Source organism: Mirounga angustirostris, unplaced genomic scaffold (assembly GCF_029215605.1).
Source record: "Mirounga angustirostris isolate CCGP_5_RB_7025 unplaced genomic scaffold, mMirAng1.0.hap1 SCAF_14, whole genome shotgun sequence".
In the NCBI taxonomy this organism is placed as follows: domain Eukaryota; kingdom Metazoa; phylum Chordata; class Mammalia; order Carnivora; family Phocidae; genus Mirounga; species Mirounga angustirostris.
In genome coordinates, this window is record NW_026991722.1 from 94,288,598 (window position 1) to 94,314,071 (window position 25,474).

The 25,474-nt window shown below is 46.4% G+C and overlaps 1 protein-coding gene across 1 annotated transcript; it reads right to left on the reverse strand.

Moving 5' to 3' along the window:
• Window positions 1-22,603: 22,603 nt before the first annotated feature.
• Window positions 22,604-25,212, reverse strand: LOC135362481 (uncharacterized). Its single transcript, XM_064577712.1, has 3 exons — window positions 25,046-25,212; window positions 23,918-24,954; window positions 22,604-23,370 (listed from the first exon to the last, which is right to left on the reverse strand). Exons 1-3 carry the CDS (start codon window positions 25,210-25,212, stop codon window positions 22,604-22,606), a joined length of 1,971 nt encoding a protein of 656 aa, XP_064433782.1.
• Between the last annotated feature and the right edge of the window lie 262 nt (window positions 25,213-25,474).

Here is a 25,474-nt window from a genome sequence, read left to right on the forward strand (position 1 = left end):
CACTTCACAGAATGCCTTAAAGGTTCATCCATTTGGCAGCTGGAAAGATTTCATTCTTTATTCTGGCTGAGTAGTATTCCATTGTGTTTACCTACGAGAATTTCTTTATCCATTCATCCACTCATGGGCACTTAGGTTGTTTCTATATTTTCATTGTTGTAGATAATCCTGCAGTGAACACGGGTGCACATACCTGTTTCAGTTAGTGTGTTCAGTTTCCTCAGATAAATACTCAGAAGGGGAATTGCTGGACCATATGGTAGTTCTATTTTTAATTTTTTTGAGTGTCTTCTGTACTGTTTTCCATAGTGGCCGCACCAATTTATACTCCCAGTAACAATGCCCAAGAGTTTTCGTCTTCTTCACATCTTCACCAAAACTTGTTCATTCTTGTCTGTTTAATAATGGCCATTCTAACAGGTGTGAAGTGGTATCTCACTGTGGTTTTGATTTGCATTTCCCTGATGATTAATCATGTTGAGCAACTTTTCATGTTCATGTTTACCTATCTGTATGTCTTCTTTAGAAAAATGTCTATTTGGATGTGCCCATTTTTAAATTAGATTGTTTGTGGGGTTTTTTGTTGTTTTGTTTTGTGGTTTTGTTTTGTTGTTTTGCTTTTGAGTTGCACGAGTTCTTTATATTTTGGATAAATAACCCCTTATCCCGTATATGATTTGCAAATGTTTTCCCATACAGTAGGTTGCCTTATATTGTTGAAGTTTCCTTTGCTGTTTGGAAGCTTTTTAGTTCGATGTAGTCCCACTTTTTTTTTTTTTTTTTGGTTTTTACTTTTGGTATCAGGTTAAATAAATCATTACAAAGACCTATGTCAGGTAGCCTTTCCCTGTGTTTTCTGCTAAGAGTTTTATGGTTTCAAGTCTTATATTCTTTTGAGTTAATTCTTTTGTATGGTGTAAGATAGTGGTGCAGTTTCATTCTTTTGCATGTGGCTGTCCAGTTTTCCCAGCACCGTTTATTAAAGAAACTGTTCTTTCTCCCTTGTATATTCTTGGCTCCTTAGTCAGAAGTTACTGGGCCACTGATGTGTGGGTTATCTTCTGGGCTCTCTCTTCTGTTCTGGTGCTCTGTGTGTCTGCTTTTATGCCAATACTAGATTGTTTTGAGTACTGTAGCTTTGTAATAGTCTGAAATCAGCGAGTGTGATGCCTTTATCATTGTTCTTCTTTCCCTAGAGTGCTCTGGCTATTCAGAGTCTTTTGTGGCTTCATACAAATTTTTGGATCCTTTGTTCTATTTTTGTGAAAAATGGAATTGGAATTTTGATAGGAATTACATCAAATCTGTAGATGTTTTGGGGAAGTGTGGCATTTTCACACTATTCTAATCTTTGAGCGTGGAATGTCTTTCCATTTACGTGTCTTGTCTTCAGTTTCTTTCCTTAATGTCTTGTAGTTTTCAGTATATAGGGTTTCACCTCTTGGTGAAGTTTCTTCCTGGGTTATTTTGTTCTTTTTGATGCAACTTCAGGTGGGATCATCTTCCTAGTTTCTTTTTCTGGTAATTCTGTGTTTTCATTTCTGTTGGGTAGAAACCCAGGAGCAGAACTTCCAGGCTAGATGATAACTCTGTGTCTAGCGTTTTGAGGAACTGCCAGAATGCTTTCCAAAGTGGCTGATCCATCCCACGCTTCTACCAACACTGCACGAAGGTTCTGATTTCTCCCAGTCTTTGCCAACACTGGGTGTCCTCTGTCTTGGTGCCCACAGCCATCTTGGAGGGTTGGGTGTGGTTTCCTGTGAAGTTTCTGATTCCCATTTCCCTAACGGTTATGATGTTAGGCATCTTTTTGTCTGCTTTTTGGCCATTTGCATATCTTTTTCAGAGAAGTATCTGCTCAGATCCTTTACCCTCATTTTTCAAATTGGGTTATTTCTTAAAAATCAATTATTATTGAGTTGTAAAAGGTTTTATGTTCCTTCTCAGATACAAATCTGCCAACATTTTGTCCCAGTCTTTGGGTTGTCTTGTCCCTTTGATGTTTTCATTTAAAGCTCCATAGTTTTTAATTTTGATGAAGTCAGATTTATCTCTTTTTTTCTTGCTTTTGCTTTTGGCGGACCCCTTGGCTAATCCAAGGTCAGGAAGATCTGCTTCTGTGTTTTCTTCTAGTTGTGGTTGTAATTCTCTTAGGTTTAAATCCCTTTGAATTAATACCTGTAGATCATGTGAGGAAGGGGTCCACTTTGTTCCTTTCCATGTGGTTGTTTACTTGTTTCAGCATCATTTCCTGAAAAGACTATTGTTTCCCCCGAGTTGTCTTGGCAGCCTTTTCTAAAGCAATCGACCATATAAATATAAGGCTTATTTCTGGACTCTGAATTCGAATGGATTCGTTGATCCAGCTGTCAATCCTTACGCCACTACAACATTATCTTGATTACTGTAGCTTTGTTGTAAGCTTTCAAATGAGAAATTCTTAGTACTCATTTTTTCTTCTTTTTCAAGACTGTTTTGCTCTTCTGGGCCCCATTAATGTCCATGTGCATTTTAGGATGATTATGTGAATTTCTGGGAATAAAAAAAAAAGGCAGCTGGGATTTTGATATCAATTTCTTGACTATGTAGACAACCTGGGAAGCAGTTTCACTGATGTGCTCTACTGTTTTTCTGGTTTCTATTTCAATGATCTCTGCTCTAATCTTGATTTCCCTTCTCCTGCTTGGTTTAGATTTTATTTGCTGTTCTTTCTCCAGTTCCTTTAGGTGTAAGGTTAGCTTGTGCATTCACGATTTTTCTGCTTTTTTGAGTGAGGCTTGGGTGGCAAAGTATTTTCCCTTAGGATTACCTTAGTAGTATCCCATAGGTTTTGGACTGATGTGTTTTCTTTCTCATTGGTTTTCATGAATTGTTTAAGTTCTTCTTTAATTTCCTGGTTGACCCAAACATTCTTAAGCAGGGTGGTCTTTAGCTTCCATGTGTTTGAATTTCATCTCATTTTTTTCTTGTGATTGAGTTTCATTATCAAAGCATTGTGGTCTGACAATATGCAGGGAATAATTCTCAGTCTCTTGGTATCATTTGAGACCTGATTTGTGACCCTGTATGTGGTCTATTCTGGGAAAGTTCATGTGTGTTGGAGAAAAAGGAGTAGTCTATTGTTTTAGGATGGAATGTTTGTATGTATCCCTGAAGTCCATCTGGTCAAGTGTGTCATTCAAATTTCTTGTTCCTTTGTTGATCTTCTGCTTAGACAGTCTATTGCTGAGTGGAATGTTGAGGTCTCCTACTATTCAACTATTATTATGGGGGGGCAAAGCAAGATGGCAGAGGAGTAGGAGACCTGGATATCGTCTGGTCTCAGGAATTCAGGTGGATGGGGATCAAACCATTCTAGACACCTACAAACTCAACAGGAGATCAAAGAAAAGAATAGCAACAACTCTCTGAACAGAGAAGCGACCACTTTCTGGAAAGTAGGACGTGCGGAGAAGTGAATCCGAGGCGATATTCGGGAGGATAGACAGTGGGGGAGGGGGCCTCCGTTGGCCGGTTCTGGCAAGTGATAGAGCCCCGGAGCACAAAATCGGAACTTTTAGAAGTCGGCTCCACTGAGGGATGTTGCTCCAGTGGCTAAGCAGGGGGTGGAACCCTCGCAGGACAGTGTGGTCCCAGGACCCTCAGGGTCACAGAAAGACCGGGGGTGCCTGAGTGCGGCAGAGCTCCCAGGTATAGGAGCGGGGAAGCCGGCTGCAGAGACGGAGCCGAGGTGAGGGCTCTCAGCTCGGGGTTGCCATAAACCGTGATCCGTGGCACAGTCGGGACACTGCTCCTCCAACAGGGACCCAACAAGCGGCAGATCCAGGGAGACTCCCCTTCCTCCCTGGGAGGAGTGGCGTGGGAGCGCACCACAGGGATCTGCTGGGTCTGGAGACTCCACACGGGGTCGGGTGCCAGGGATAGAAATGCTCGGTCACAGGCTGGGTGAGCATGGAGCGTGGCAGGAGACCAGGGAGATGGGAGTGATTGACTGCTTTTCTCTGGGGGTGCACAGAGGAGAGGTGCCGCAAGGTCTTGGCTCCTCTGTGGCGCAGATTGGGAGGCCACCATTTTATCTCTCATCCTCCAAAGCTGTACGGAAAGCTTGCAGGGAACAAAAGCTCCCGAGAGCAAACCCAAGCAGATTACTTAGCCCGGACCGGGCAAGGGCGGGGCAATTCTGCCCCCGGCAAAGACATTTGGGAACCACGGCAACAGGCCCCTCCCCCAGAAGATCAGCAAGAACAGCCAGCCAAGACCAAGTTTTCGGAACATGAGAACGGCAGAACTCCAGCGCTAGGGGAATATGTACATAGAATCCATGGCTTTTTTACCATGATTCTTTAGGCTTTCAAAGTTAATTTTTTAACTGTCTTTTTTTTTTTTGTATTTTTCTTTTTCCCTTTTTCAACCAACATCTTATCAATCCCTCTTTTAAAAAACATTTTTATTTTTCATTTAGAGTCATATTCTATCCCTTCATAGTAGTTACCCTTATTTTTGGCATATATATATAAGTTGTTCTCTCTTTTAATTTTTGAGATCGTTTTTTCTAACAGATCAAAATATACCCTAAATCTCTAGTGTATGGCTTTGTTCTAGTCTCCTGCTTGATCACATTCTCTCCCTTTTCTTTTCTTTTTTTAATCCTCTTCTTTCTTTTTTCAAACAACTTCTTATCAATTCCTTTTATAAAATTTTTTATAATTTTCATCTTTACAGTCATATTCCATCCCTTCATTATATCAACCCTTATTTTTGTGCATATATAAGTTTTTCTTTCTTTAAAATTTGGGAAGCACTTTCTTCTAACAAAACAAAATACACCCATAATCTAGTGTGTGATATTAATCTATGCACCAGCCTGATCATATTTGATCATATTCTGGTTTTTATTTTTTTTTATTTTGTTCTGTTTTTGTTTGTTTTTATCTTTTTCTTTTTCTTCTTTCTTTTTTTCCCTTTCTTTTCCCCCAGCTTAGGGCTTTTCTGATTTGTTTAGAGTATACTTTCTGGGGACGTTGTTACCCTGTTGGCATTTTGTTCTCTCATTCACCAATTCTCCTGACACCTAGAGTCTGATGAAATGACAAGATGGAAAAAATCACCTCAACAAAAAGAACAAGAGGTAGTACTGACTGCCAGGGACCTAATCAATACGGACATTAGTATGATGTTGGATCGAGAGATTAGAAACATGACTTTAAAGATACTAGCTGGGCTTGAAAAAAGCATGGATGTTATTAGAGAAACCCTTTTTGGAGCAGTAAAAGAACTAAAATCTAACCAAGTCAAAATCAAAAAGGCTATTGATGAGGTGCAATCAAAAATGGGGGCACTCACTGCTAGGATAAATGAGGCAGAAGACAGAATCAGTGATATGGAAGACCAAATGATGGAAAATAAAGAAGCTGAGAAAAAGAGAGATAAACAAGTACTGGGTCACGAGGGCAGAATTCGAGAGATAAGCGATACAATAAGACGAAAGAACATTAGAATAATTGAGATCCCAGAAGAAGAAGAAAGAGAGAGAGGGGCTGAAGGTATACTGGAGCAAATTATAGCAGAGAACTTCCCTAATTTGGGGAAGGAGACAGACATCAAAATCCAGGAGTCACAGAGAACCCTTCTCAAAATCAATAAAAATAGGTCAACACCCTGACATCTAATAGTAAAATTTACGAGTCTCAGAGAAAAAGAGAAAATCCTGAAAGCAGCTCGGGAGAAGAGATATGTAACCTACAACGGTAGAAACATTAGATTGGCAACAGGCCTATCCACAAAGACCTGGCAGGCCAGAAAGGACTGGCAGGATATATTCAGAGCACTAAACGAGAAAAATATGCAGCCAAGAACACTATATCCCGCTAAGCAATAACTGTAAATAGAAGGAGAGATAAAAAGCTTCCAGGAGAAACAAAAAAACTAAAGGAATTTGCAAACACAAAACCAGCCCTACAAGAAATCTTGAAAGGGGTCCTCTAAGCAAAGAGAGAGCCTAAAAGCAACATAGACCAGAAAGGAACACAGACAATATACAGTAACAGTCACCTTACAGGCAATAACAATGGCACTAAATTCATACCGTCCAATAGTTACCCTGAATGTAAATGGGCTAAATGGCCCAATCAAAAGACACAGTCTATCAGATTGGATTAAAAAACAAGACCCATCCATATGGTGTCTGAAAGAGACTCATTTTAGACCCAAAGACACCCCCAGATTGAAAGCGAGGGGGTGGAAAACCATTTGCCATGCTAATGGACACCAAAAGAAAGCTGGGGTGGTAATCCCTATATCAGACAAATTAGATTTTAAACCAAAGATAGTAATAAGAGATGAGAAAGGACACTATATCCTATTTAAAGGGTCTATCCAACAAGAAGATCTAACAATTGTAAATATCTATGCCCCTAACATGGGAGCAGCCAATTATATAAGGCAATTAATAGCAAAAGCAAATAAACACATCAACAACAATACAATAATAGTGGGGGACTTTAACACCCCTCTCACTGAAATGGACAGATCATCTAAGCAAAAGACAACAAGGAAATAAAGACTTTAAATGACACACTGGACAAAAGGGACTTCACAGACACATTCAGAATATTCCATGTCAAAGCAACGGAATACACATTCTTCTCTAGTGCCCATGGAACATTTTCCAGAATAAAACCCATCCTAGGTCATAAATCAGGTCTCAACCAGTACCAAAAGATTGGGATCATTCCCTGCGTATTTTCAGACCACAGTGCTTTGAAACTAGAACTCAATCACAAGAGGAAAGTTGGAATGAACTGAAATACATGGAGGCTAAAGAGCATGCTACTAAAGAATGAATGGGTCATCCAGGAAATTAAGGAAGAATTTAAAAAGTTCATGGGAACCAATGAAAATGAAAACACAACTATTCAAAATCTTTAGGATGCAGCAAAGGCAGTCCTAAAGGAAAGTACATAGCAATACAAGCCTTTCTCAAGAAACGAAAAGGTCTCAAGTACACAACCTAACCCTACACCTAAATGAGCTGGAGAAAAAAAGAGCAAATAAAGCCTAAACCCAGCAGAAGAAGAGAAATAATAAAGATCAGAGCAGAAATCAATGAAATAGAAACCAAAAGAACAGTAGAGCAGATCAACGAAACTAGGGGCTGGTTCTTTGAAACAATTAAAAAGATTGATAAATCCCTGGACAGACTTGTCAAAAAGAAAAGAGAAATGACCCAAATCAATAAAATCATGAATGAAAGAGGAGAGACCACAACCAACACCAAAGAAATACAAACAATTATAAGAACATATTATGAGCAACTCTATACCAGCAAATTTGATAACCTGGAAGAAATGGATGCATTCCTAGAGATGTATCAACTACCAAAAATGAACCAGGAAGAAATAGAAAACCTGAACAGAACTATAACCACTAAGGAAATTGAAGCAGTCATCAAAAATCTCCCAAAAACAAAAGCCCAGGGCCAGATGGCTTCCCACGGGAATTCTACCAAACATTTCCAGAAGAATTAATACCTCTTCTGAAATTGTTCCAAAAAATAGAAATGGAAGGAAACTTCCAAACTCGTTTTTGAGGCCAGCATTACCTTGATCCCCAAACCAGACAAAGCCCCCATCAAAAAGGAGAATTACAGACCAATATCCCTGATGAACAAGGATGCAAAAATTCTCACCAAACTACTAGCCAATAGGATCCAACAGTACATTCAAAGGATTATTCACCCTGACCAAGTGGGATTTATCCCTGGGCTGCAAGGTGGTTCAACATCTGCAAATCAATCAGTGTGATACAATACATTAATAAAAGGAAGAACAAAAAACATATGATCCTCTCAATAGATGCAGAAAAAGCATTGGACAAAGTACAGCATCCTTTCTTGATCAAAACTCTTCAGAGTATAGGGATAGAGGGTACATACCTCAATATCATAAAAGCCATCTATGAAAAACCCACAGCAAATATCATTCTCAATGGGGAAAAACTGAGAGCTTTACCCCTATAGTCTGGAACACGGCAGGGATGTCCACTATGAACACTGCTATTCAACATAGTATTAGAAGTCCTAGCCACAGCAATCAGACAACGAAAAGAAATCAAAGGCATCCAAATCAGAAAAGAAGTCACACTCTCACTGTTTGCAGATGATATGATACCTTATGTGGAAAACCCAAAAGACTCCACCCCAAAACTGCCTGGACTCATACAGGAATTCAGCAAAGTGGCAGGGTATAAAATTAATGCACATAGATCAGTGGCATTCCTATACACCACCACCAAGAGAGAAGAAAGAGAAATGAAGGAGTCAATCCCATTTTCAATTGCACCCAAGACCATAAGATACCTAGGAAGAAATCTAACCAAAGAGGCAATGATCTATACTCAGAAAACTATAAAATACTCATGAAAGGAATTGAGGAAGACACAAAGAAATGGAAAAACGTTCCATGCTCATGGATTGGAAGAACAAATATTGTAAAGATGTCAATGCTACCTAGAGCAATCTACACATTCAATGCAATCCCCACCAAAATACCATCCACTTTTCTCAAAGAAATGGAACAAATCATCCTAAAATTTGTATGGAACCAGAAAAGACCCCGCATAGCCAGAGGAATGTTGAAAAAAGAAAAGCAAAGCCGGCGGCATCACAATTCCAGACTTCCAGCTCTATTACAAAGCTGTCATCATCAAGACAGTATGGTACTGGCACAAAAACAGAGACATACGTCAATGGAATAGAATAGAGAGCCCAGAAATGGAGCCTCAACTCTATGGTCAACTCATCTTCGACAAAGCTGGAATGAATGTCCAGTGGCAAAAAGACAGTCTCTTCAACAAATGGTGTTGGGAAAATTGGACAGCCACATGCAGAAGAATGAAATTGGACCATTTCCTTACACCACACACAAAAATAGACTCCAAATGGTTGAAAGACCTCAATGTGAGACAGGAGTCCATCCAAATCCTAAAGGAGAACACAGGCAGCAACCTCTTTGACCCAGCCACAGCAGCTTCTAGAAACATCGCCAAAGGCAAGGGAAGCAAGGGCAAAAATGAATTATTGGGACTTCATCAAGATAAAAACCTTTTGAACAGCAAAAGATACGTCAACAAAACCAAAAGACAACTGACATAATGGGAGAAGATATTTGCAAATGACATATCAGATAAAGGACTAGTATCCAAAATCCATGAAGAACTTATCAAACCCAACACCCAAAGAACAAATGATCCAATCAAGAAATGGGCAGAAGACATGAAGAGACATTTTTCCAAAGAAGACAACAAAGTGGCCAATAGATGTATGAAAAAGTGCTCAACATCGCTCAGCATCGGGGAAATCCAAATCAGAACCTCAGTGAGATATCACCTCACACCACTCAGAATGGCTAAAATGAACAAGTCAGGAAATGACAGATGTTGGCGGGGATGCGGAGAAAGGGGAACCCTCCTCCACTGTTGGTGGGAATGCAAGCTGGTGCAACCACTCTGGAAAACAGTATGGAGGTTCCTCAAAAAGTTGAAAATAGAGCTACCATATGAACGAGCAATTGCACTACTGGGTATTTACCCCAAAGATACAAATGTAGGGAGCCCAAGGGGTACATGTACCCAGATATTTATAGCAGCAATGTCCACGATAGCCAAACTGAGGGAAGAGACAAGATGTCCATCGACAGATGAATGGATAAAGAACAAGTGATATATATATACAATGGAACATTATGCAGCCATAAAAAGGAATGAGATCTTGCCATTTACATCGACATGTATAGGACTGGAGAGTGTTATGCTGAGCGAAATAAGTCAATCAGAGAAAGACATAAATCATATGACCTCATTGATATGAGGAATTCTTAATCTAAGGAAACAAACTGAGGGTTGCTGGAGTGGTGGGGGTGGGAGGGATGGGGAGGCTGGCTGATAGACATTGGGGAGGGTATGTGCTATGGTGAGCGCTGTGAATTGTGCAAGACTGTTGAATGACAGATCTGTACCTCTGAAACAAGTAATACATTATATGTTAAAGAAAAAAAAGAAGATAGCAGGATGGGGAAGAATGAAGGGGGGGATCGGAGGAGGAGATGAACCATGAGAAACGATGGACTCTGGAAAACAAACTGAGGGTTTTAGAGGGGAGGGGGTGGGAGGATGGGTTACCCTGTTGATGGGTATTAAAGAGGGCACATTCTGCATGGAGTACTGGGTGTTATATGCAAATAACGAATCATGGAACACTACATGAAAAACTAAGGATGTATGGTGATTAACATAACAATAAAAAAGTTTAAAAAAAAGATTCTTTTATACTTTTTCCTTCTCTGTTCTTTGTATTCCCCCTCCCATTTGTTGATCTGTTTTGTTTCTTAATTTCCACAGGAGTGAAATCATATGGTATTCGCCTTTCTCTGATTTATTTTGCTGAGCATCATACACTCTAGCTCTATAAGGATTTTCTTAATCACATTGTTTTTCTGTAGCTTACTTTGTTGTAAGAATACAGTCTATGATACAGATAACATATACAGTATGTGTTAATCGACTCATTGGGTTAGAGGTACAGTTTCTGGTCAAAAGAAGGCTATTAGCAGGTCACTTTTGGGTGAGTCAAAAGTATACTCAGATTTTCAACTGCACAGGGTTTTGGCAGTCCTAATCCCTGCATTGTTCAAGGGCCAACTGTATGTTGAATAAAAGTGGCAAGAGTGGGCATCCCTGTGTTGTTCATGATCTTAGAGGAGAAGCTTTTGGCTTTCACCATTGCATAGGATGTGGCTTCTCAGGTATGGCCTTTGTTATGTTCAGTTTCATTCTCTGTATACCTGCTTTGTTGAGAGCTTTTATCAAAATGGCTGTTGCATTTTGTCAGATGCTTTTTCTGCATTGGTTGAGATGATCATATGATTTTTATCCTTCATTTTGTTAATGCGGCCTATTACTTTGATTTGTGGATGTTGAACCCCCCCTTGCATCCCTGAAATATTTTTCATACCTCTTCCTGTATTGTTGAATTTGGTTTACTGTTATTTTGTTGAGGATTTTTATATCTATGTTCATCACAGATACTGATCTGTAATTTTCTTTCCTTGTGGCATCTTGGTAGGTTTTGATAAGGGCAGTGCTGGCCTCCTAAAAGGAGTTGGGAAGCATTCCTTCCTCTTGTTTTTTGTGGAAAGTTTGAGGATTGGTATTCATTTTTCTTTGAAAATTCGGTGGAATTCACCAGGAAAGCCACATGGTCCTGGACTTCTGTGTATTGAGAGGTTTTTGATTACTTATTTAATCTCCCTATGGGTAATTGGTCTGTTCAGATTTTCTGTCTCTTCAGTATTCAGTCTTGTAAGGTTGTATGTTTCTCGGAATTTATCCTTTTCCTCTAGATTGTCTAACTTGTTGGGGTGTAATTGTTCGAGTGGCCTTTTATGAGCCTTTGTATATCTGTGATATCAGTGGGAAGATCTCTTTCATTTCTGATTGTGAGTCCTCATTCTTTTTTTACCTTAAGTCTAGCTGAAAATTTGTCAGCTTTGTTTTTTTTCAAAGAACCAGCTCTTTTGTTAATCTTCCTGTTGTCTTTTTTTATCTTTCCATTGTCTTCATAGTCTGTATTTGATTTATTTCTGTTCTGATAGGTTACTTCCTTTCTTCTAGTAACTTTGGACTTCCATTTTTTTTTTCTGTTTTCTTGAGGTGGAAAGTCAGTTTGCTTATTCGAGATGTTTCTTTTTTTTTAAGATTTTATTTATTTATTTGACAGAGAGAGACACAGCGAGAGAGGGAACACAAGCAGGGGGAGTGGGAGAGGGAGAGGCAGGCTTCCCGCTGAGCAGGGAGCCTGATGTGGGACTCGATCCCAGGAACCTGAGATCATGACCTGAGCCAAAGGCAGACGCTTAACGACTGAGCCACCCAGGCGCCCTCGAGATGTTTCTTGTTTATTGAGTTCGGCCTGTATCACTATAAACGTCCCTCTTAGAACCATTTTTTTTTTAAAGTAAGCTCTGAGGGGTGCCTGGGTGGCTCAATCAGTTAAGTGTCTGCCTTGGGCTCAAGTCATGATGTTAGGTTCCTGGGATCAACACCTGCATTGGGCTCCCTGCTCAGCGGGTGGAACCTGCTTCTCCCTTTCCCACTGCCTGCAGCTCCCCCTGCTTGTGCTCAATCTCTCTCTCTCTCTGTCAAATAAATAAATGAAATATTTTTTAAAAATAAAGTGAGTTCTATGCCCAGTGTGTGGCTCAAACTCAACCACAAGTTCAAGAGTCACAACGGTCTACCGTCTAAGCCAGCCAGGTGTCCCATTCTCATAACCCCTTTTGCTGCATTCCATAAATTTTGCTATGTTGTATTCCATTTTCATTTGTCTCAAAGTATTTCTTGGTTTCTCTTGTGGTTTGCTCAGGGACCCATTTAGTAGCATGTTGTTTAATCTGCATGTTTGTGAATTTCCAGTTTTCTTCTTGTAATTGATTTCTCATTCCATACCACTGTGGTTGGAAAAGATGCTTGATTTGATTTCAGTCATCATTTTGGAAATTTCTAGGCTTCTTGAATTTATTGTCTTGTCTTGTGGCCTAACGTATTGTCTAGCTTGGAGAGTGTTCTATGTGCACTTGAGAGGGAGTGGATCCCATGTGCTACTTTTGGACGGCCGCTTCTGTATGTATCTGTTAAGTCCCTAATTACCTTGTTGTCTGAGGCTAATGATTCCATTTATATAAGTGAGGTATGAAAGTCCCCCACGGTATTGCTGCTGGTTTCTCCTTTGAGATGTGTATATATATGCTCTACATATTTAGTTGCGCCTCTGTTGGGTGGGTAAATATTTACAAATGTTGCATCCTCTTTTTGGATTGATTCCTTTATCATTATGTAATGCCCTTCTTTGGCTCTTGATAACAGTGTTTGGATTTTTTTTCTCCTGCATTAGACTGAGAATCAGAAGATCATTTTTTAGCTGCAACCTTGAACAAAACACAGTCTGTTGTTTTTTTTTTTTCTCTGTAAAGTAGAAATAATAAATTTTTCTCCTAGGACTATCTCATGACTCAAATAAGAGAATGTACTGTAAAAGTCTTTTCTGAAGTATGGGTACTGCCCAAATATAAAAAGTTGTAATGCTCATGACTATGCAACAGCCAAATGTTCAGGATAAGATTTTTTTTTAGACATATTTATTTACTTGAGAAGAGAGAGAGAGAGAGAGAGAGAGAGAATGCACAGGCATGTGTTAGAGAGGGGTGGGGCAAGGGCAGAGGGAGAGAGCGAATCCCTGCTGAGTGCGGAGCTCGATGCAGGGCTCTATCCCAGGAGCTTGGGACCATGACCTGACCCAAAAGCAAGAGTCAGCTGCTTAACTGACTGTGTCATCCAGGCACCGCGGAATAAGATTTAAAAAGCAATTTTTTTTGAGGGCTTACTGTTGTAAGTCCTATTCTAAGTGGCCTCTATCACATTTAATTCTAAAATCAATTCTTAAAAAAATGAAAAATAGAACCTATTCTAAAAGTACATATTACTATGATCCTCAGAGTTTGGGAAACGCAGGCAGAAGAGAGGTTAAGTAGGGGCCCCTAGGTGGCTCAGTCGGTTAAGCTTCTGCCTTCGGCTCAGACATTATAATTGAGGGCAACTGGCAGGCTCGGTCAGTGGAATATGTGACTCGATCTCAGGGTTATGAGTTTGAGCAATTTGTGCGTACGGCTTACTTAATTAAAATAAAAAGATGTTGTAATTGGGCTTGTTTTCTTTTTCCTTTTGACCCTTTCACCCATTTCTCCCACCTCCAACCCCCTACCTCTGGCAAACACCCATCTGTTCTGTCTAGGAGCTCAGTTTTTTCGTTTTTGTTTTGTTTCATTTAAGGTTCTCCAAGTAAGTGATGGATAGTATTTGACTTTCTCTGTGTGGCCTGCTTGACTTAGCAGAATGCCTTCAAGGTCCAGCCATGGTGCAAGTGGAAAGATTCCATTCTTTATTCTGGCTGAGTAGTATCCAGTGTGTGTATCTACCACAATTTCTTTATTCATTCATCCACTCATGGGCACTTAGGTTGTTTCTAGTTTCCTTGTACATAACCCTGCAGTGAACACAGGGGTGCATATACCTTTTTGAGTTAATGTTTTCGTTTTCTTCGGATAAATACTCAGAAGGGGAATTCCTGGATCTTACAGGAGTTCTCTTTTTAATTTTTTTGAGGATCGTCTGTACTGTGTCCCATCGTGGCTGCACCAACTTATATTCCCACTAACAGTGCACAAGAGTTTTTGTCTTCTTTACATCTTCACCAAAACTTGTCATTTCTTGTCTGTTTGAAAATGGCCATTCTAACAGGTGTGAAGTGGTGTCTCATTGTGGTTTTGATTTGCATTTCCCTGGTGGTTAATGATGTTGAGCATCTTTTCATGTTCGTGTTGACCATCTGTATCTCTTCTTTAGAAATATGTCTATTTGGATCTTCCTATTTCTTTTTAATTTTATTATGTTATGTTAGTCACCATACAATACATCATTAGTTTTTGATGTAGTGATCCACGATCCATTGTTTTCGTATAACACCCTGTGCTCCATGCAGTACGTGCCCTCCTTAATACCCATCACCAGGCTAACCAATCCCCCCTCCCCCCTCCCCTCTAAAACCCTGTTTGTTTCTCAGGTCCATAGTCTCTCATGGTTCATCTCTCCCTCCAATTCCCCCCGGCCATTTTTCCCTTCCTTCTCCTAATGTCCTCCATGCTATTCCTTATGTTCCACAAATAAGTGAAACCATATGATAATTGACTTTCTCTGCTTGACTTGTTTCACTTAGCATAATCTCCTCCAGTCCCATTCATGTTGATGTAAAAGTTGGGTATTCATCTTTTTTGATGGCTGAGTAATATTCCATTGTATATATGGACCACATCTTCTTTATCCATTCATCTGTTGAAGGGCATCTCGGCTCTTTCCACAGTTTGGCTATTGCGGACATTGCTGCTATGAACATTGGGGTGCATATGGCCCTTCTTCTCACTACATCTGTGTCTTTGGGGTAAATACCCAGTAGTGCCATTGCTGGGTCATAGGGGAGCTCTATTTTTAAATTTTGAGGAACCTCCACACTGTATTCCAAAGTGGCTGTACCAACTTGCATTCCCACCAACAGTGTAAGAGGGTTCCCCTTTCTCCACAACCTCTCCAACATTTGTTGTTTCTTTCCCTGTCCATTTTGGCCATTCTAACTGGTGGAAGGTGGTATCTCAAGATCTCCCTATTTTTAAATTAGTTTGCTTGTGGGTTTTTTGGTTTTGTTTTGTTTCTGTTTTTTTTCTTGTTTTTTTTCTTTTCCCGATTGTTTTGTTTTGTTTTGCTGTTGAGTTGCATGAGTGATATTAACCCCTTATCAGATATATGATTTGCAAATGTTTTCCCATACAGTAGGTTGCCTTTTTATTTTGTTGATGGTTTCCTTGCTGATGTCATCCCACACTTTTTTTAATTGTTTTTACTTTTGGTATCAGGTTAAAAAATCACTACCAAGACCTCTATCAAGTGGCTTTTCCCTGTGTTTTCTGTTAAGAGTTTTAGGGTTTCAGGTCTTATATTCAATTCTTGAATGCATTTGGAGTTAATTTTTTGTGTAGTGTAAGATAGTGGTGTGGTTTCGTTGTTCTGCATGTGACTGTCCACTTTTCCCAGCCTTGTTGTTTAAAGAGACTGTTCTTTCCCCCTTGTATATTCTTGGCTCCTTGGTCATAAGGTACTGTACCTTGGATGGGTGGGTTTCCTTCTGGGCTCTCTCTTTTGTTCTGGTGCTCTGTGTGTGTCTGTTTTTTTGCCAACACTAGATTGTCTTGAATACTCTAGCTTTGCAATAATCTGAAATCAGTGAGTGTGATGCCTTTAGCGTTGTTCTTCTTTCTCTAGATTGCTCTGGCTATTCAGAGTCTTCTGTGGCTTCATACAAGTTTTTGGATCCTTTGTTATATTTCTGTGAAAAATAGAATTACAATTTTGATAAGAATTGCATTGAATCTGTAGATGGTTTGGGGAAGTGTGGAGAATTTAACACCATGATTTCTTCTAATCCAAGAGCATGGAGTATCTTTCCATTTCCATGTGTTGTCTTCGTTTTCTTTCCTTAACATCTTGTAGTTTTCAGTATAAGCTTTCACGTCTTGGTGAAGTTTCTTTCTGGGTATTTTATTCTTTTTGATGCAACTTCACGTGGGATGATCTTCCCAATTTCTTTTTCTGATAGTTCGTTATTAGTGTATAGACATGCAACAGATTTTTGTATATTGATATTGGATCCTGTACCTTTATTGAATTCAGTCGTTATTTCGAACAATTTTTCTGTGGAGTCTTTAAGGTTTTCCTTATATACTCTGCCTGCCATCTGCAAATAGTGAAAGGTTTACTTTTTCCTTTCCAATTTAGATGCCTTGTTTATTTTTGTTGCATAATTGCTCTGCCTAGGTTTTCCGATACTATGTTGAATAAAAGTGGCGAGGAAAGACCAGGCAAGTTCCTAATGTAGAGGATCTTAGAGGAAATAGTAACAGCTGAAACTTTTCTCTATTGGATGTGATGTTATCTGTGGGCTTGTCCTGTATGGCCTTTATCATGTTGAGGTATGTTCCCGCTCCACTCACTCTGTTGAGAATATTGACCGTCAATGGATATTGAGTTTTTTCAAATGCTTTTTGTGCATCTCTCAAGATGGTAGCATGATTTTTATTCTTCAGTTTGTTAATGTGATGGATCACTTGGGTTGATGTGCACGTGTGAACCCTCCTTGCATTCCTGGAACAAATCCCAGGATCATAGCATATGATCCTTTCAGCATATTGGTGAACTTGGTTTGCTAGTATTTTGTTGAACATTTTGCCTCTGTGTTCATCATGGATATTGGCCTGTAATTTTATTTTCTTGGGGTGTCCTTGTCTGGATTTGGTATCAGGATAATGTTGGACTCAGGAAATGATTTTGGAAGCTTTCTCTTCTGTTTTTTGGAAATGTTTGAGAAGGATTGGTATGAATTCTTCCCTGAATGGAAGAATTCACCAGTAAAGGCATCTGGTCCTGGAACTTGGTTTTTGGGAGGTTGTAAATTGCTGATATGACGAGCATTGGGTGCTTTATGTAAGTGTTGAATCACTGAATTCTATTCCTGAAATTAATACTGTACTCTGTATGTCACTAGTTCGAATTTATTTATTTATTATTTTTAAGATTTTCTTTTCTATTTTTTTTTTGTTTTTTTTTTTTAAGACTTTATTTATTTGACAGAGAGAGACACAACAAGAGAGGGAACACCAGCAGGGGGATTAGGGGAGTGAGAAGCAGGTTTACCGCCGAGCAGGGAGCCTCATGTGGGGTTCGATCCGAGGACCCTGGATGATGACCTGAGCCAAAGGCAGACGCTTAATGACTGAGCCACCTAGGCGCCCCTAAGATTTTATTTTTATGAGAGAGAGAGAGACCATGGACAGCAGGAGGGGTAGAGGGAGAGGAGGAGAGAGAGAGTCTCAAGAAGACTCCATGCTGAGTTTGGAGCCTGGCCTGCGGCTCAGTCACATGCCCCTGAGACCATAGCATGAGCCGGAACCAAGAGTTGGATGCTCAACCGACTGAGCCATCAGGTGCCGCAAGGAACTAGAATTGAAATAAAAACGTATAACATAAATATGAATAAATAAAGCTCTGATTCTTTGAGGTTGTCCAAATTGTTGCTGTGTACTCTTCACAATAGTTCCTTTGAGCCTTTGTTTTGGTGTGTCCATTGTGATATGTTAGCCAACTAGAAATCGTGGTTTTGAATAGCCTTGGTGTGACTGTTCTCAGCGAGAGCGAGGTGAGTGGCTTGGGGAAGGGGAGCAGGAGGGCCGTGTGATTGCTGACCAAGGGGGACCCCAGGCTGTGCCCCACGGATGCCCCTGCTCTGCAATAGCCATCGTTCCCTCCCACTTCTCACTTGTGTTCGTGGCGCCTGTCACAGGGGACCCGTCAATGCCCCACATCGTGGCCCAGGTGGTGCCCGTCAAAAAAACACCAAATGGAACAAATGGCATGGCCTGAAACCTGTTACATTTGCAAAATTCTAGTGAGAATCCTGTGTTCAGGAACCTCTGGTAATTTCCTAAGTTGGTACTTACTCTTGGTGTTAAAAAATGAAGGGGTACGCAGGTCTCGGTGCTTCACATGGTGATTTTCTGGTTGGGATTTACTTTGTGCTAGGGGAGGTCATAGAACGAGACAGAACATCTCTCTTTGCACGGTAGCCCAGCCCCACCCATAGCATCTGGCTGTGAGCTGTGGGTAGATCGTGTGCCCTGGGGTGAAATTGTGAGACCTGGAACAAGATCATCTCACCAGCAGGGGCCTGAAGCCAGTGTAGGGATACACCCCTGCAAGCTGCTTTGCATTGCTGGGGGGATTACAGAATGATCATTTGATCCCTGTCCGTGTTCGAAAATGGCCAAGTCATTATTGTGAAATCTGAAAATCAGGCCCTCCTGAGAGAAGAGAATCCTTCACCAATGTTGGTGGGGCCCTGAAACCCTGCCACTCCATTCATGTCATCTTCCCTGAGTGCCTGCCCTGGGCAAGGCAAGGGCTTTGCGGGGAGGCCAAGATAGATGCAGTCCCGGCGTCCAGGGGCCCAGGTTCCCATCAAGGCGTGTGGCCTGTCAACAAGTATGTGGTGAGCAGAACAGAGAGGGGAAGGCACTCCGTGCCGTTTGAGGGGCTAGAGGAAGGTTTCCTGTGCCATTTGAGGGTGATGTCACTGACGCATGGCCCTCCTGTCCACCCCGCGGGGTACCAGATCGCGACCGCCTGGCCGGCAGTAGCCCCAGCACGTTCACCACTGTGGAGGTGGGTGCCATGGTGAGGCAGTTCATGGGCACCAAGCTGGCCCTGGAGTCGGCATACATCTTCAGGCTGCCGGCCAAGATGAGGCAGGGCTGGGCAAGCTGCTGTAGGCCCCCGTCGTCACCACTGAGAAGAGAGGTAAGACCCGAGGCCCAAGTCCACTGTCGTGGTGCTACAGGGAGGAGAGCTGGGCAGGAAACGGAGCCGGGAACTTGCATGGTCCACGACGTCCAGGTCAGGCCCTGTACCGTCGCGTGTCTACACAGCCTGACATTTATCAGCCAGGCAGGAATGTCCCCGGTTTAATGCTAGAGACTCGGCTCAGAAAGGTTGTGTAACTGGCCCAGGGTGGCTCTGAGTCACTGTGTTGGAGGGCAGCTCCCTGAAGCCAGGCACTTGGTCTCTGATGTTCAAAACCATGTGCCCAGCTGAGCAGGTGCTCATTAAAGTTTCCTGTGGAGCAGTCGTAGGGAGATCTGTCTTCATGGACGCCGCTTCTGTTGCAAACACTGGCGAGATGCTTATTGTACATTGTCTTGGTTTATCCTCACCAAAGCCTGGGGAACAAAGCTCTGTGAGCCCCAGTTCTACAGAAGAAGTGGGGGCCCAGACAGATTCAGTCATTTCCTGCTGTGGGGGCAGTGATGTGAACACCCTTCATAGACCCCCCCCCCGACCCCCTTTTCCCACACCAATCTTCTGTGAGTTCCCATCTCGGCAAGCCCCTGACATGCCCTTCAGCCTCGCTGTGGAATCTGCCTCAGCAGGCTCCCTAACCAAGGCCACCCCAATTCCAGGTGTGGAGGTCAGGGCCAGACCCAGAGGTCTGAGGGAAGAGGAGGACAGGAAGGCACTTGCACGCAGAGCCAACGGGTGCGCTCGGAGAGATGGCCTGTCCTACCTCCCATGTGGGAGTGCCTAGCGCCAGGCTCTGGAGCTGTGTGACCTTAGGCAAGGCCCTTCCCCTCTCTGTGCCCTGGCGCCCACCTGGTGGCCTCTTGGGAAGCACCCAAGGGCCAGCACCGTCCACGTGGTGCCATGGCCTTGCTCAGAGTGTGAGCCGGTGTCCCCGCGTGTGATCACTCTAGGACAAGATCTAGAGCAGATGGTTTAAGTGAGGCAGGGGTTGAACCCAGAGTGCTTGAAAAACAATCCAAAGGGCTGATCTGAAACCTACCAAAGATAGAAGGCAAAAGAGGCCGGCGTGCACTGAGCTCTTGCCACCTTCTGGCCACCTTCCAGGCATTGCAGCCCATTGCTCTCTCTACTTCCACACATCAGGCCGAACCTGTCCTCTGGGGTTTTTGTGGAGGCTTCATTCCATAGGCTAGACAGATGAAAGCATTGGTCATTGGCCATTGATTGAACCGCCAGCCCCTCTCCCGTCCTCAGAAGTCATGGGTGGGACCAAAAGTTCCAACCCTCTGATCACAACGTTGGTTGTCCTGGTGACCAGCCCACATCCTCATTAACATGACAAGAGACACCTTTGTCACTCTGGACAAAGACGTGTATATGAGAAACAAGTTTTCTCATCTGAATGGCTAAATAGATATTCTTCTTACAAGTCACAACATTGCAAACATGGCTCCAGTCTCTGCTTCTGTGCTCACAGGACGCCCTCCCAGTGGTGTGTCCAAATTTCTCTCCTCTTCTCAGGATGTTTGGATCGCCTTATTGCCTCACTATTTGTCAAAGGATTGCTGGATCCTAAATTGCTTCTCAAAATATGCCTTTCTTCATGTTCAGCAATGGATCATGTGGAACACTTGGGCTCCCCATGTGAATTAGCTATTATAATACCTTGCTCATGTTCATCTGTCCAGAGTTTGCAGTTACATTTATAAGCAGCTTTGCTGTTAGTGACCTCAAGGTTGAAGGTAGTCCTCTTGACTTAGGTGTCATTGAAAAGACCCCTCGATGCTTTGTTTTGGGGTTTTGGGGGCATTGGTAGGTTTAGCTTGTATTTGTAGGACCCAGGACTCTATACATGCATTTATGTCAGGTAGATTTCTAGAAGTGTAATTGTTGGGTTAAAAGGCAAGTGCATTGAAAACCTTGATAAATAAAACCAAATTGCCCTCCAAAAAAGAAACCAGTCCCTGGATTAGGGTGCTTCCTACTGCACTGTGACTTGCTCTTAACTGCAAGGTCTGCAAAACCCTGTGTCCATATAAGCTGGCATCCACAGGTACCAGGGGTTAGAACACCAACGTATCTTTTTGGAGGACACAGTTCAACCCACAACAGAGCAGTTTTCATACAACAAAGCTGTGGCCTCTACTCTGAGACCAGGACAGCATTTCCTAAGATGCTGGTGGCATCCTATAGACAGCGGCTGTGTAGGCATCACTGATAATTCAGCGTGCATCCATCTCTGAACAAGCATCACCGCCCTGTTGCAGCCAGGGGTCATGGGCGTGCCCTTTGTCCATCTGTCTGGTCACAGCTTGAGCGGTTCTTGTCCTTATTTGCTGAGTATTCCAGAGGAGACCCGGGACCCAGAGCCCCTGGCCCCCTGGCCTGCACTCTGGCTGCTGCAGCCCTCCCCAGACTAATTAACCAACAGAAATTGACGGGAGGGAGAATGTGAGCTGGGCATCTCTGTGTGCATCCTGGTGTGGGTTCAATTCTGAGATTCAGGGCCTGGCTACCACCATTCATGTTCCACAGTGTGTCAAAATGTCAAATGAGCACCTGCCCTACCCTAGGCCCGCCCTTCATTGCCACCTGACATTGGAGGGACCACGGGGCTTCCAGCTTAGGTCTGAGTCAGGGCAGAATAGGGGTGATCTGGCATGCAGAGCACTCACTGCACGCCCCGCCCCCAGTGAGGCTGCCACAAACCTGGGTGGGAGATGCCCTGGAGGGCCAGAGGAGATGGGGCTCACCTCCAGGGGGCACAGCCACTGGGGTGGACAGGTCTCTGTGGCAGCCCAGGTGTGCACGGAGAGGGGTGGCCCATGGAGAGCTCCTGGGCTTTGGGGACTTGCACCCACTGTGGCGATCAGGGGGGGCTTCACGGAGGAGGAGCCATTTGAGATAGGTTGTCAGGGAAAAGGGATTTCACCGAGGACACAAGGGAAGGTAAGATTTACAAGGGCCCAGCAAAGCTAAATGTTCCAGGAGTGGGAAGAGCGAGGTGTTCCCAGGCCAGCTGACCCCTGTCTCTTTCCACCTGTAGCTCCGAGAAACACCGGTGCTACGACGTCATCCTGACGGCCTACAACATCATCGGCGAGAGCCCAGTAGCGCGCCCGTGGAGGTGTTCGTCGGCGAGGCCGGTAAGCTCCGGGTGCCCCCGCCTTCTGGGAGGCCTGGCGTGGCGCTCTCAGGGGCTGAGCAGCGTGCCCATGTTGAGGAGCATGGTGCCTGTGCGAGGCTAGGAGGCTCCGGCGTGGGTCAGCGTGGGGAGGGGTGTCGGAAGCGCCGGCGGGCAACTGCGGGGAACACGGTGGCATCAGTGGTGTCAGCGGCGGCAGCAGTAGTGCTGGCCGTCAGTCGGAGTCAGCGTTCGGCAGCAGCGGAAGCTCCCGGCAGCAGAGGCAGCAGCCGTATGAGCAGCGGGTGGCGGCAGCGGTAGGTGCCGGGATAGTGGGCGTCGGTATGTGGCAGCGGGAGGCGGTGGAGGCAGGGGCGGCAGGAAGCGGTGAGGCACAGGCAGCTGGCGCCGCAGGCAGGCAAGAGCCGGCAAACGGCAGGCAGGCGGCAACAGGAAGCGGCCACAGCGGTTTCAGGTGGCGGTGGCAGGAAGCGGCGGAAGACAGCGGAGGCAGGCGGCGGGGGAAGGTGGCAGGAGGAGGGAGGCTGCAGTGGCGGCCGGCAGTGCGGGCAGCCGGTTCCAGGTGCCAGCGGTAGGCAGGCGGAGGCGGCAGGTAGGAGGTAGCAGGTGCAGGCTGCAGTAAGCAGCGGCTGGCAGGCAGGCCACGGCAGGCAAGGGCCGCGGGTGGTGCCAGGACATAGCAGGCGGCGGCAGCAGGCAGTCGGCGGGGGCAGGCAGGCGGCAGACAGCAGCATTAGGCAGACGGCAGCTGTGGCAATTGGCAGGTGGCAGCGGTAGGCAGACGGTGCCGGCAGTGGTGGGGTTAGGCAGGCAGCGTTGGCATGCATCCTCGGGGTTAGGTAGCTGGGCCCGGTGAGCCAGGCTGCGGCAGCAGACGGCGGTGGCAGGCGGCGGCAGGATGCGGAGGCAGTCAGGCGGCCACGGATGCCGGCGGGCAGCAGGCAGCGGGCGCACGCAAGAGCGGTGGTTGGCAGAAGGCAGGTGGCGGCGGCAGGCAGAGGTAAGCGGCAGCAGGGGGCGGCAGTGGCAGACGGCAGTGGTAGTACTGACTGGTGGCGGCAGCAGGCAGGCGGTGGCAGGCGGCGGTGGCAGCACTGGTGGGCAGTGGCGGCAGGCAGCGGCAGGCAGTCGGTGGCAGTCGGTGGCAGGCGGCAGCGGGTAGCAGCAGAGGTGGCAGCGGTGACAGCACCAGTGTGTGGCGTCTTCGGCTGCAGCCGCTGCAGGGGCGGCAAGGGCTGCAGGGGTGCCAGCTTTGGGCAGCCCCGGGTCATCGAGCGGCAGTGTGTGGCAGCCTCAGCAGCAGGTGCCATTGGCTTCAGCCGGAGTCACCGGCGGGGGAAGCAGGCGCCGCGATAGGGGCGGGGTCAGCAGCAGGCGGGTCAGCGGCGGCAGCGTGTGTCAGCGTGGGGAGGGGCGCCGGAGGTGCCGGCGGGCATAGTCGGGTTACGCGGCGGGGTCGGCAGCGTCGGCGGCGTCAGCAGTAGTGCTGGCGTCAGTTGCCTTCAGCATTGGGCAGCAGCGGAAGCTCCGGGCAGCAGAGGCAGCAGAAGGAGTATCAGCAGCGGGTGGCGGCAGCGGTAGGTGCCGGGTTAGTGGGGGTCAGTATGTGGCAGCTGGAGGCGGTGGAGGCAGTGGAGGCAGGGGGCGGCAGTAAGCGGTGGGGGCAGGGAGGCAGGTAGCGGCAGGCAAGTGTAGTGGGCGGCGGCGGTAGGCGATTGCAGGCGGCGGCAGGAAGCGTTGGCAGGCTGTGGTAAGCAACGGCACGCAGGCAGGCGGCCGCGGCAGGCAGGCAAGGGCGGCGGGCGGTGGAAGGAGGTAGCAGGCGGCGGCAGGGGGCGGGGGCAGGTGGCGGCGGCTTGCAGGCCACGGCCAGAGGCAGGCAGGGGTCCGCGGGGACAAGAGGTAGCAGGCGGCGGCGTCGGCAGGGGGCGGGGGCAGGCAGGCTGCGGCAGGCAGGTGGCAGGCAGTTGCAGGCAGGCTGCAGCACTGGGGGTACGCAGTAGCTGCAGGTGGCAACAGGTGGTGGCGGCAGGAAGCGGCGGCGGGCAGGTGGTGGGGGCAGGTGGCGGCGGCTTGCAGGCCACGGCCAGAGGCAGGCAGGGGTCCGCGGGGACAAGAGGTAGCAGGCGGCGGTGGCGGCAGGGGGCGGGGGCAGGCAGGCTGCAGCAGGCAGGTGGCAGACAGTTGCAGGCAGGCTGCAGCACTGGGGGTACGCAGTAGCCGCAGGTGGCAACAGGCAGTGGCCACAGGAAGCGGCGGCGGGCAGGTGGTGGGGGCAGGTAGTGGCGGCCGGCAGACCCCGGCTAGGGGCAGGCAGGGGGCGGCGGCGGCAAGAGGTTGCAGACGGGGGCAGGCAGTGGTAAGCGGCGGGAGGAAACGGCGGCAGGCAGCAGGGCCAGGCAGCAGCGTTAGGTAGGCGGCAGCAATAGGCGTGTGGTGGCCTTGGGCTGGCGTGGCGGGTAATGGTAAGTGGCAGCAGGCGGCGGTGGTAGGTAAGCAGCAGCAGGCCGTGGCGGGCTGCAGGCCCCAGGGCCCAGGCAGGAAGCGGCGGCTGATAATCGCAACCAGCCATAAGCGGTGGCAGAAAGCGGCGGCAGGTGGGGGCAGGTGGCAGGGGGAGGCGGGCCACAGTGGAGGCAGGCAGTGTGGGAAGCAGGCGGTAGTGGCCGCAGGCAGCGGAGGCAAGCGGGCTGCAGGGAGCAGCGGCAGCAGTTGGCGGTGGTAGGTTGGCAGCGTTGGCAGGCACCGTCGAGTTTAGGCAGCGGAGGCTGGTGGCAGCAGAGGAGGTGGCAGGTGGCGGGCTGCAGGTGGCGGCGGTAGACAGCGGTAAATGGCAGCAGGGGGTGCGGGCAGGCAGGCGGAGGCAAGGGGATACAGGCAAGGGTGGCAGGCGGCAGCGGAAGGAAGCGGTGGCGGGCAGGTGGCTGGGGCGGTAGGCAGCGGTAACTGGCAGCAGCTGGCGGGGGCAGCGGCCCGGTGGTGGTATGGGCAGGGTCAGCGCTGGGCAGCCAGCGCCAGCAAGCAGCAGGCGGCAGAGGGCGGCAGCGTGGGCCAGCCATGTCGGCGGTCAGCAGCAGCGTCTGCGATGGGCAGCGGGTGTCAGTGGCGGAAGCTGGGGGCAGTGGCGGTAGCTGGGGGCTGTGGCGGTATGGCTGGGAGCAGAGAGAGCCGGGGGCAGCGGCGTCCTTGGAACCCTAGCATGCTGCGGTTCCGAGGAAGAGGTGCCCCTCAGCCTGGTATCTGCAGGGCACACAGGGGGCCACCCAGGACCCAGAGGCTGAGCCTGAGGCGGCGTGCCAAGTCCTGCTTCCTCCCATTGGG

Bases quoted from the DNA above. Each gene is read 5' to 3' on its own strand.
- LOC135362481 (XM_064577712.1), bottom strand. From the start codon at position 25,212: ATGGCTGGCCCACGCTGCCGCCCTCTGCCGCCTGCTGCTTGCTGGCGC. The intron at 24,955-25,045 runs GCCTGCCACCCT...CGCCACCTGCAG, and splicing joins CACCGCTTCCTTCCGCTGCC to CCCGCCACCTGCCACCTCCT. The intron at 23,371-23,917 runs GTGCCGTTGCTT...CCGCCCCTGCAG, and splicing joins TGCCGCGGCCGCCTGCCTGC to CGGCTGCAGCCGAAGACGCC.